The sequence below is a fragment of the Xenopus laevis genome, chromosome 5L, assembly GCF_017654675.1.
Source record: "Xenopus laevis strain J_2021 chromosome 5L, Xenopus_laevis_v10.1, whole genome shotgun sequence".
Taxonomy (NCBI): Eukaryota; Metazoa; Chordata; class Amphibia; order Anura; family Pipidae; genus Xenopus; species Xenopus laevis.
In genome coordinates this window covers 11,675,601-11,688,582 of record NC_054379.1, presented here as the reverse complement: position 1 = coordinate 11,688,582, position 12,982 = coordinate 11,675,601, and the positions used below count along the sequence as shown (strand labels likewise).

The window sequence follows — 12,982 nt, the reverse complement described above, 5'->3', positions numbered from 1 at the left end:
CTATGGGGTGAGTCACGGCAACCCTTCAATAAAGGGAAAGATAAATAATAAAGCAATAGATTGTCCAGCGGGTGCCACAGGACCAAACCAACATGGTTTCCATCGTAGCCTTTTCAATTACAAGTGAAAAAAAAAAAGATCCATCACCACTTTGTGCCTCATTAATTAGCAAATAAATGTGTGAATTTTTTTTGCGAATGCTTTGTACAAGGGGACGGGTATTGCGATGTCTTTCTGACAAGTGTATGAGCAAATGTAATGGCTTCTCCTCCTGGCCACACCTCCACTGTGCAGCCTATCCCTGGGCTTGAACCAAGGGTTTGTCTTATGTTCGCGCTACACTACACGCAGACTACACGCCTTGTGCTTCCCCATATAAAAGAGCAATCAGTGCAGTCCATGTTTAGACTTCTCCTAATCTGGGATCAGCTACGTTTCATTATCCAGCAGGTGCAGCTGCTCCTTTAAATCCCTCAGTCCTGCTTTCTGCCGGTGCCGGATAGTGGGTCGCTGTTAACCGGGTTCCTGGGTGTTCTGCTAAACATCTTCTTGGATCCCTATTTCTGACCATTCTGCCTTGTTCCTGGATTCCTTTTGCAAGGCTCTAGGCCTATTCCCCGACTTGTATCTTGAACGTTGCCTACAATCAGTCTTCAATGGTGCACGGTCAACTCCCTGCAATACATTAGTGTCAGGCCTATCGGCTCCTAGCGGAGAAGTCCGGACCAAGGAGGAAGCTTAGGGGTTAAGTCCAAGTTCGTGGCATCCAACGGGGTCAGGTGTAAGTGTAGTCAAGTTCAGGCAAGAGTTCAATAAGGCAGCAAGGATCAGAATCAGGGTCTAGCAGAGGGTCAGGAAACAATTTAGGAAACACAGGAACACAAGTCAGCAATTCCCATAATCGGTCATTGGCCTGGAGATCCTTTTATTTTTAATTTTCCGCATTCGTCATGGGCATCGCCATCTTGGAAGCGTTGCCGCTGGAGACGGGAGCGCCATCGGGTAATCCTGACAATTAGGGCTCTCCAGTTGCCTCGTTCCGCCATTAATACCTGGAAAGAACAGGGTGTCCACGTGGCAAGTGCTTTTAATTGTTTAACGGAGAGAACACAAAACATTGGTCTCTGCTGTTTTCACATATTTGTTTCATGTACTTTAAAGGTTGTTCACCTTTGCTTTAACTTTTAGTATGATGTAGAGAGTGATATTCTGAGACAATTTGTAATTGATTTTCATTTTTAATTATTTGTGTTTTTTTAGTTATTCAGCAGCTCTCCAGATAGCAGTTTCAGCAATCTGGTTGCTAGAGTCCAAAGTCCCCTAGCAACCGTGCTCTGATTTGAATAAGAGACTGGAACATGAATCAGAGAGGCCTGAATAGAAAGATGAGTAATAAAAAGTAGCAATAACAATAAATGTGTAGCCTTACAGAGCATTCGTTCTTTAGATGGGGTCAGTGACCCCCATTTGAAAGCTGGAAACAGTCGGAAGAATAAAACATAATTCAAAAACTATAAATAATGAAGACTGATTGCAAAGTTGATTAGAATAAGCCATTCTATAACACACTAAAGGTTAACTTAAAAGGTGAACCACCCGTTTACAAGGCATGAGCCAGGAACTAGTTATACTTTGTTATGTGCATGTTTGGCCACATGATGGAGCTCTAGAGTCAGACTCTTTGGGATATACCATTAAGCAGAAATGAAATAGAACTGAGTGCTTAGGGGAGCTCACCTGCATCTCAAGCATGTCCAGCAAAGGCCATTTATAAAGCTGCTAATTCGGGAGATAAGTCGCCCAGCGACAAATCGCTTCTTCGGGCGACTAATCTCCCCGAACTGCCTTCCCACCGGTGATTTACATTCTAGCTGGCATTGGATCACTTTGACTTTCTGAAGTCGTCCGAAGTTTCCTCGTGAGGCGACTTCAGAAAATGAAACACTTTGTCGCTGGGCTACTAATCTCCTGAAATAGCAGCGTGTGTCTCTGCCGTAAGGCTACAGCAGAACTACTTGTGTGTAGGCCGTTTTTGAGAACATATGGACAGGTATTTACAGCAGCACAATACATTTTCCCTTTTATTGGAGAGTGCACCTGAAAGGAAGTTTTTGGCAGCAAAATAAAGCCAATACAGGTATAGGACCTGTTATCCAGAATGCTCGGAACCTGGGGTCTTCCATATAACTGATCTTTCTGTAATTTGGATCTTCATACCTTAAGACAGCTAGAAAATCATGTAAAAAATAAACCCAATAGGCTGGTTTTGCCTCCAATAAGGATTAATTATATCTTAGTTGGGATCAAGTAGAAGGCACTGTTTTATTATTACACAGAAAAAGGAAATTATTATAAAAAATATGGGTTAAATTGGAGTCTATGGGTGATGAACGTTCCGTAATTTGGTGCTTTCTGGATAACGGATCCCATACTTGTACAGTTCTAGTATAATAAAACCTCTGCACTGCTGTCAATCAGATTGGGGCCCTCGGGCATATGACAGACAGACTTACAGCAACGGGGCGATTAAGAAAGCTGATTAGTAAACAAGAAATCTTAATTGATGACTTAATTCTCTCTGGGAGTCCCTCCTGGCTCGTTAGCTGCTGCCATGTCTATTCCCTGTGGCAATCATGAATTCATTCTGCTCTTATCACCGTGCAGTAAGTGAGACAGTAGAGAGCCGCACACGGTTGGGAAACTCAGAACAAGACAAAATCGTCTGAACAATACGGAGCCATGATAATAGTGAGAAGTTTTGTCTTACAGCTGATGCTGATCATTTGCTTAACGAGCACTGCTTAATGATCACGACTAATTGCAGAGTGACGGCAGGTGGAGAAAATGTCATTTTGTGCTTCTGGCACATGTAACCCCTATACACAATCAGGCTCATTTATCAACACTGGGCAAATTTGCCCATGGGCAGTTACCTATAGCAACCAATCAGTGATTAGCTTTTTACAGCCAGCTGCAAGTATAACAATGAAAGCAGCGATCTGATTGGTTGCCATGGGTTACTGCCCATGGGCAAATTTGCCCAGTGTTGATAAATGACCCTCAATGTCGTTAGGAGTGATCACTATTTCATTAGGCAGTTGTGCTGCTGCTGCACCTCAGTGTTTACTCAAATACACCCCAGCACAAACAGACCCACAAAGACTAATGTGTGTGTGCAACTTATCCAAGACTGAATGGAACATTCCCCATAAACCCCAATTCACTTGATTCTGTCATACGACTTAAAAATTAGGGGCAGTTAAAGGAGACATATCGGATAAATGAAAAAAAAACTAATTTTGTAGGCAATTATAAGTAATACATGGTGTTGCTTTTATATGGTGCTAAACATTAATATTATCTTTCAAAATAGCCCCTTTATTGCAGCTCCCTATATTTCAAATGAGGGGTGGGCGTGTCTTAACAGTCCCTGCCAGAAGCACAGTAAGAGGGAGACAGCCAATCACAGCCCTGCAGTCACACAAGCACAGACAGGCTTCAGTTCCCTATCAGGTCCTGCTAGCTGCTGATTGGTTCCTGTCCTACAGTACAGTGAGCTGAGAGCAGCCGGCCCCCCTGCACAGCCTGGGAATTCAGAGAGCAGGAAGTGGAAGAGAAGGGAGGGATTATTCGGGTTTTTGCAGAAATATTCAATAAATCAGCCTGAGACACGACTGTATCTAAATGAGTATAACGCACTGGTACATTCTTATTTTTACACAAAATGTCACCTTTAATAAATGCAAGCTGCACGACATTTAAATTAAATATAATCAGTAAAGACCCTTTTGCTGCATTTCCTCCGATTGCACATGGTCCGTGTGAAATAGATGAAAAGGCCAGTGAACTGCAGAGCATCCTGAAAGAAGGGCCCTAAAAGTATTGTTTTCAGGTAGAAATAAAACATGACGTAGCCCTTTAAAGGAGAAGAAACGCCAAAGTCAACACTTTGTCTCCGTATAAAGTAGGGATGCACCGAATGCAGGTAAGGTTGCCACCTGGCCGGTATTTCACCAGCCTAGCTGGTAAAATACCAGCCCAGGCCCGTTATTACAAATTTACCGACAATGTAGCTGCCGGTAAATTTGTGATCACCATTCAAACTGCTCCCGGCCTGCCTCCGACGCACCTTCAGACCACCCTTTTCTTCCCTCTATAGCTAAAAAATACTTACCTATTCCACGATCCACCACTCTGGCCCGCCCCTTGATGTCATGGCCACGCCCCCAGTGACAGCACTATGCTGCCCCTTGACATCACAGCCCAGCCCATTTTTAGAATGATCCTCCACCTCCTGGACCCGCCCCCTTCCCTGGCCGGTACAGATTTTTCAAAAAGGTGGCAACATTAAATGCAGGATTTGGCCTTTCAGCCGAATCGTTCTGCCCCGCTGCATACGTAAATTAGGGGCGGAGAGGGAAATCACGTGACTTTTTGTCACAAGACAAGGAAGTAAAAAAATGTTTTCCCACTTCCCATCTCTAATTTGCATATGCTAATTAGGAATAAGGATTCAGCCAAATCTTTCATGAAGGATTCGGTGGTTCGGATGAATCCACAGTAGTGTATTCGGTGCATCCCTAGTATAAAGACACTTTTTTAATAGAGAGAAAAGCTGTGGAGCAGAGCAGTCCTGCCGGTCGCCATGTTGTTGGACATGGATGAGATTTTGCATCATATAAAGGCCCCTGGCTGTAACGGAGTAACATACACAATCATCAACCAGTACAACTGGAGGTGCTAAGCCATACCTCCCAACATTTTGGCAGTAAAAAGAGGGACAAAAATTTTTTTTCTGCATGTAGCGTAGCAATTTTTTGACCACACCCCTTTCTGTGGCCACACCCCCTAATTACCATGTTTGTTTTACAAAATTTGGCAGGTTATAAAAGTTTGAAAATATTTCTCCTTATCTAAACTGTGTTTTTGTGTCTCAAAATTGTTACAAAGTATCTTAGTTGCACCTGTTATCTGTTCTGGGCTCTCTGCTAAAAGCCAATTAAGTGAGAAACTTTGTTTCTTTTTCTGGCTGTTCAGTGCAGAGAAAAGAGGGACAAATCCAGTACAAATGAGGGACTGTCCCTCCGAAAAAGGGACAGTTGGGAGGTATGGCTAAGCCAAGGCTTTCTGCAATTGCAACACAAGGATCAATAAAATGTGTTGTATACATCAGGATATCCACAAGGGCAGTTTAGTAAGGCTTACCTTTCCCTTTAAATCCATCTCTACGAGTCTGTTCATCTGCTTTGAAATGAAGACAAGCAATACAGGAGAAACAATATACAAACATATAGACTTTATTATTGTCTGCTTTCCCCCCCCCCCCTCCCCCAGCAACCACTTTTCATTACAAAATAAAGAGAGGGGGGTCACATGGCTGAGAGTGGAATCACAATTTTTTTTATATATATATATAGAAAAAAAGGCAAAAATACTTGAGGGATAAGACTTTCATACACGGCTCGTGGTTTATAGGCAGAGAATACTGCTTCTCGGAGACACAATACAAGCCATTGTCAGGGATGGGGTCGCTGACCCGAATGCTTTACCATAGATTAACACTGCATGTTCTGTTCTCATTGCCCCTCCCCCCAGGGTATATAGGGTGTGTGGATATACAGATGCCTTTATATTGGACCAATACACAGTTCCCCAGATATTGTTAAATTAAAATATCTGCCATTCAATATTCCTCTGTCTAGCACAGAAATATCCACTGAAACTTTGCATCACGGATCTTCTCCCAGGAGTTACATGTAAGGGCCTCATTTACTAACACGGGCCACTCGAGTGCACAGTCGCCAATAGCAACCAACCAGCAGTTCATTTTGATCAGTCTACTAACAGAAAATAAAAAGCAAGATACGACTGGTTGCTGAGAAATCACACGGCTGCAATTTAGCACCTGTTAGTAAATAAGCCTTAATGCTTTTTTTAAGGTGTAGTTCATTATTAAAATTAAAGGGGATCTAAGCCTCAAAAGTGAATTGGTGTAATCCTTCACTGAGTGGTCCTCTGAGCATTTCTGCAATCTGTTTTAGGTGGTTCCTGAGATATTAGCAGTTTTAGGGTGGGCAGTTTTTCTGCGCTCCCCTGCTCAACGGAGAGTCGGAGACCCAAGAGTTAACTATGACCTCTTGAGCCCAGCCTGGTTTTAGCAGTGTAAGGGCTCTTACAGACGAGCGGTTTTACCTGCGCTCCCCTGCGTTCAGTTTTTCTGCGTTCAGCCGCAGGGGATCGCAGGAATAGACGCATTACATTTTTTCCAATGGGGCTGTACTCACACAGGCGCGTGTAGGCGCCGAACGTGCATTTTTCCTGCGTTCGGCTCCTACACGCGCCTGTGTGAGTACAGCCCCATTGGAAAAAATGTAATGCGTCTATTCCTGCGATCCCCTGCGGCTGAACGCAGAAAAACGGAACGCAGGGGAGCGCAGGTAAAAACGCTCGTCTGTAAGAGCCCTAAGGGTGAAATGCAACATGCTGCATCCCACATGCGTTTGGCGCTTACATGCGTCTGTGTGAGTACAGCCCCCTTGACAATAATTCAGTGCGTCTACTCCTGTGCTCCCCTGCGGCTGAAATGAAGAAAGCGCAACGCAGGGGAGCGCAGAAAAAACGCCTGTGACTGCTAAAACCAGGCTGGGCTCAAGGTCAGTTAACTCTTGGGTCGCCAACTCTCCGTTGAGCCAAAAGCCTGATATTGGCATTCTAAAAATGACAATATCACAGAACCTATTTAAATAGAAAAAAAGAATGCAAATTGCTCAGAGAATCAATAATTAACATGATTTTTACCTGCTTGCCTGCAGCTCCTCTCTAGAAAGCCAAAGGGAATGGATTTCTATTGGTCACTTCCTGAGCTCAGGTTCAGCTGATGAAGCATTTGGAATTCATATAGACATGACCCTATAACCATGAGATTTACTGCAAGGAAAAAATAGAATATTTATTGTGCTTATATTGAACACAGGTGTGTGTGTTTGTGTGTGTATAGTTAAGTGTATTTTATTCTCAATAGCTTAGTAGTGAGTGATCTACAAAAAGTGGGGTGCATGGTAATGAGTTATTTCCAGAGGTAATTGTAAATGCAAACTGCACTCTGAAAGTTCTCCTCTAAAACTACAGGGCAATAAATAGTTTCTCTACAGATCAAGGAAAACTGTCCCAATGGAAAACGTCATGTATAGGAACAGTAGGGAAAAAAAAGCCCATCTTTGCTGCAAGTCCAAGGTAAAGGGATACTGGCATGAGAAAACATTTTTTTTTTTCTTTTCAAAACGCTAATAGTTAACAGTTAATAGGGCTGCTCCAGCAGAAGTCTGCACTGAAATCTGTTTTTAAAAAGAGCGCACAGTTTTTTATATTTAATTTTGAAATCTGACATGTGGCTAGACATATTGTCAGTTTCCAAGGTGCCCCAGTCATGTGACTTGTGCACTGATAAACTTCAGTCACTCTTTACTGCAAGTTGGAGTGATATCACACCCCCCCAGCAGCCTAATAACATAACAATGGGAAGGTAACCAGATAGCAGTTCCCTAACACAAGATAACAGCTGCCTGGTAGATATAAGAACAGCACTCAATAGTAAAATCCAGGTCCCACTGAGACACATCAGTTACATTGAGTTGGAGAAACAACAGCCTGCCAGAAAGCAGTTCCATCCTAAAGTGCTGGCTCTTTCTGAAATCACATGACCAGGCAAATGACCTACACACCAATATTATAAATTAAAAAAAATACACTTGCTGGTTCAGGAATGACATTTTATATTGTAGAGCAGTGATCCCCAACCAGTAGCTCATGAGCAGCGGTTACTCTCCAACCCCTTGGATGTTGCTCCCAGTGGCCTCAAAGCAGGAGCTTATTTTTGAATTCCAGGCTTGGAGGCAATAAAAACCAGGTGCACTGCCAAACAGAGCCTCACTGTAGGTTGACGATCCACCTAGGGGCTACCAAATGGACAATGACAGCCCTTATTTGGCACCCCAAGAACATTTTTCATGCTTGTGTTGCTCCCCAGCTCCTTTAACATCTGAATGTTGCTCACAGCTTCAAAAGGTTGGGGATCCCTGATGTAGAGTGAATTATTTGCAGTGTAAACAGTGTCATTTAGAAATAAAAAGTACATCATAAAAATCATGACAGAATCCCTTTAATTTCCAACTGAAGCACAAAAGCTCACCAAGATGGACTGGCCAAACAGATGCCTGGACAGACGTCTGGTCCCATCCATTCCTACCTTAGCCAATCACCCCCAGCTGAAGCTAGTTTTCTTTATTTGCAGTAATGTGCCTGGGCCCATCGTGATCAGTTTAAGGAGACAGACAGATAAAAAAAACATGAAATCCTATTTGAATGGGAAGAATCAAATCACGGTCATGTGTGGCCAACTTTACCCTGGGGCTTCCTTACCAGTTACCTCAAAACTATTTCTTTCTTTCTGCAGGTAACAGTTTTACATACAGTTATGGATCAGTTATCCAGAAACCTGTTATACAGAAAGCACTGAATTATGGAATGTCCGTCTCTCATTGACTCCATTTTAGCCAAATAATCCACATTTTTTAAAATGATTTCCTTTTTCTGTGTAATAATAAAACAGTCGCTTGTACTTGATCCCAACTAAGATATAATTAATCCTTATTGGAGGCAAAACTAGTCTATTGGGTTTATTTAATGTTTACATTGTTTTATAGTAGACTTAAGGTATGAAGATCCAAATTATGGAAATATCCGTTATCTGGAAAGCCCCAGGTCCTGAGCATTCTGGATAACAGATCCCATACCTGTATTATCTAAAGGGACACGTTCTTTTTAACCAGCTGAACTGCTTATTCGTAGGTCTCCTTTAAAATCCACTCTATAAAACCCAAGGTCAACTAAAACTCCCAGAGTAACAGACAGAAACTAAAAACTCGTACAAAGAGACTGTACATTGGAATAAATCAGCATGGAACCAGTGAAGTGCTGGGTTTATTTTACACATTGTATCTATTTAAGCCGTATACATATGCACTGGGACAATGGCCTGCCCCATTTGTGGCACTGGTAAGGGCACAAAAACAACAGATATACAGGAATACTCCTACTCCGCACACTCTGTATTGTCGAATACTTACTGGAATGATTTGTACAAGTCAACACTACAATGCAAGTGACCAGTACCAGTGTTCAGATCTATCACATGTGCGGTTATTGTTTGGATGATACACTGGAACTAGAGTCTAGGGATACAATGCAGTTCTGCATATAAATCTCAGGTCAAGTAATGACAAATGCAATTCTGTGTGATTACTAGTATAGCTCTCTGAGGATAAAAACAATGGAAATCATGCAGCTGACGCCAATAACTCAGAAGACAACATTTATGATACTGCCCCTATTATGGCGGAACAGTTCAGTGTAAAAATAAAAATTGGGTAAATAGATAGGCTGTGCAAAATAAAAAAAAAAAAACATATCTAATATATTTAGCCAAAAATGTAATGTATAAAGGCTGGAGTGACTGGATGTCTAACATAATAGCCAGAACACTACTTCCTGCTTTTCAGCTCTCTAACTCTGAGTTAGTCAGTGACTATATGGGGGGCCACATGGGACATAACTGTTCAGTGAGTTTGCAATTGATCCTCAGCATTCAGAGCTCAGATTCAAAAGCAACAGTTATGACCCATGTGCCCCCCCCCTCAAGTCACTGATTAATTACTACCTGGTAACCAATCAGTGGAAACCAAGAGAGCTGAAAAGCAGGAAGTAGTGTTCTGGCTATTATGTTATACATCCAGTCACTCCAGCCTTTATACATTACATTTTTGGCTAAATAACTATATTAGATACATTTTTTATTTTGCACAGCCTGTTTACCCAGTTTTTATTTTTACACTGAGCTATTCCTTTAAGAGACACAAACCTGAGATGGATAAGGGTTTTACTAGAGAGAAGGTGGGTTTCAGAGTGTGTGGGTATAGCCTATGTGGATCATGGGTGTGGTTTAGTGTACCCCCTCTTTTTGAAACTGGAATGTATGCGGATAGATGTTATGGGATAATAAAGCAGACTGATGTGGTCACCCGCATGCTGTGCTAATCCAATCGCTTGGCCTCTAATATCCAATGATCGGATCCTAAGAAGGGACTATGCAGAGTAGGACTACATCAATATGGACATCAATAGGCATTATCAAAGCTGCTCATTAGATCTCTGGCTGGTTTTTGGCCAGATGTTCCCCACAGCCCCCATACACCTACGGGTAAGGTCACACTGGGAGATTTAGCCGCCCGGCGACTAATCGCCTCTTCTTTGGGGCAACTAATCTCCCCTCTGCCTCACGAGGAAACTTCAGGTGCTGCAAGTGCCACGCCGCAGGTGATTTTTCATTCTAGCAGGCGGCAGACAGGGGAAGCAGTTCGGGACGATTAGTCGCCCCAAAGAAGAGGCATTTAGTCGCCGGGCGACTAAATCTCCCAGTGTGACCAGCGACAAATCTCCTCTTCTTTGGGGCGACTAATCTCCCTGAACTGCTTCCCCCCGGCTAGAATGTAAATTGCTGGTGGGATGCACTCTGAGCGTTTTGTGAAGTTTCCTCGTGAGGAAACTTCGGAAAATGAAGCACTCCAAGTGCCATCCCGCCGGCAGTTTACATTCTAGCCAGCAGGAGGCAGTTTGGGGAGATTAGACGACCCTAAGAAGAGGAGATTTGTTGCCGGGTGACTATTCTTCCCGAATTTGAGCATGTGCCCTGACCATTAAAGGTGGCCATACACATTAAGATGTGCTTGTCTGGGAGGTCGTCAAACGAGCAGATCTTTCCCCGATACGGGAGATATCGGGTTAATCCCAACGTTCGGCCCTAGAAAGAAAATGGGCACCGCCAATGCAGTCCTCAATCGCAAGAAAAATCAAAACCTGCTCGATCAATATCTGACCGACTTTTGGCCTGATATCGATTGAGGTGACCAGTCGGAAGCCCCCACACACGGGGGCCACTGTTGCCCTATAAAACTACTTCATTTCCCCTTCTTATGTTTACATATTTTTAAATTTGCAATGACTGTTCATTATTGCTGTATATCTGGTTCCTAGCGAGATCCTGAGTTCCTGGGCTGAATCTTGTCACCTGGGCTGTTTATCCCATTTCATAGCGGGAAGGCTAAGGTTCCTAAAGGTTCTTTAATCACAAGGACTGGTTTGAAGGTTGAGCACCTTCCTTTTTTTTTTTTTTTTTTATTTGAAAATAGAAACAGTAGGGCCAGGAGCCATACGTTTCGATAAGAACCTCCAAAAAGGAGAATTGTAGCTGAAAAAAACAAATGTAAAAAGCAAAAAAAAAAAAAGAAAAAATTTACATAGCAGACTAACACACCTATGTGCAAAAAAAAAAAAATATTTATATATATATAATATTAAAGAATTCAAGTCATAATTCTTACCACTCCCGGAATAATTTTACTTATTTTACAGATTATAAAAATTAATTCTTCTCCCCCAGCAATCAAAGACTGGACGTAGAAAAAATTGTTGGGGAAAAAAATATAACACCGGGGTTATTAACCGGCTGTCAGAAAGGCCGGTAACCAATTGCCCTGCAATGCTCGCTACCAGCCTGCCTGACAGTCAGTCCTCTCCAAAGCGGTTTTGCAGGATACTGAGAAGGTCGTTTGCTTTACATTTGCGGAAAAGCCATGTACAAAAGTATATGCCTATGGAGCAGAGGTTGTTATCATCATGTGTTTATTTGGCACTTGCATTGTTCTGTATGTTCTGCACACAGAGAGCAGGGTTCTGCTTGTCAGACAGAGATTTCTTTAGCAGCAGCTCATCAAGCCTCCTCCACAGTTCTTCTCTTTCTACTTCTTTCTTTTTCTCTCTGAAGGAAAAGGAAATTAAGTTTGAAATGAGTTGTTTTCCTGGCTCTACAGATTCACAAGGCAAGACATTTGTATGTTCATTTAGAATGGCTAAACCTGTCCACCTTAGCCTGGTTGGTTATCATGCAGAGTAGTGATGCTAAGCAAATAAGCACAGCATTATACAATGCCTTCATAACGACTTATATTTCAGCTGACCCCCATTTGAAGGCTGGAAAGAGTCAGAAGAAGGCAAATAATTTTAAAACTGGAAAAAAATAAAAATAAATAATGAAGACCAATTAAAAAAAGTTGGTTGCTAGGGTCCAAATTACCCTAGCAACCATGCATTGATTTGAATAAGAAGAACAGGAGAGGTCTGAATAGAAAGATGAGTAATAAAATGTAGCAATAACAATACATTTGTAGCCTTACAGAGCATTTGTTTTTTTAGATGGGGTCAGCGACCCCCATTTGAAGGCTGGAAAGAGTCAGAAGAAGGCAAATAATTTTGAAACAAAAAATAAAAAAAACAAATAATGAATACCAAATAGTTGGTTGCTAGGGTCCAAATTGCCCTAGCAACCATGCATTGATTTGAATAAGAGACTGGAATGGGAGAGACCTGAATAGAGAATAACAAAAAGTAGCAATAATAATACATTTGTAGCCTTATAGAACATTTGTTTTCAGATGGGGTCAGTGACCCCCATTTGAAAGCTGGAAAGAGTCAGAAGGAGGCAAATAATTTTACAACTATATAAAAAAAATTAAAAAACAAAAACCAAATAATGAAAACCAATTTAAACGTTGGTTGTTAGGGTCGAAATTACCCTAACAACCATGCACTGAATTGAATAGGAGAGGGCCTGAATAGAACGATGTAGCCTTACAGAGCGTTTGTTTTAGATGGGGTCAGTGACCCCCATTTTGAAAGCTGGAGTCAGAAGAAGAAGGCAAATAATTTAAAAACGATACAAAAGAAAAAATAAAGGCCAATTGATTGATTAGAATTAGCCATTCTGTAACATCCTAAAGTTTAATGTAAAGGTGAACTAGTACTTTAATGAAAGCAAGCAACTTATTTGTTGTGATGGGCTACTGTACAGTGGAACATGTTGCCAATATAT

General features: G+C 42.0%; 1 protein-coding gene across 1 annotated transcript in view; it reads right to left on the bottom strand.

The window, feature by feature from the left end:
- Positions 1–11,719: 11,719 nt before the first annotated feature.
- Positions 11,720–12,982, bottom strand: part of ppp2r5b.L (protein phosphatase 2 regulatory subunit B', beta) — a 65,848-nt gene continuing 64,585 nt past the window's right edge. The window contains 1 exon segment of the mRNA NM_001093031.1: positions 11,720–11,872. Coding sequence (NP_001086500.1) covers positions 11,737–11,872 — 136 coding nt within the window. The 3' untranslated portion in view covers positions 11,720–11,736.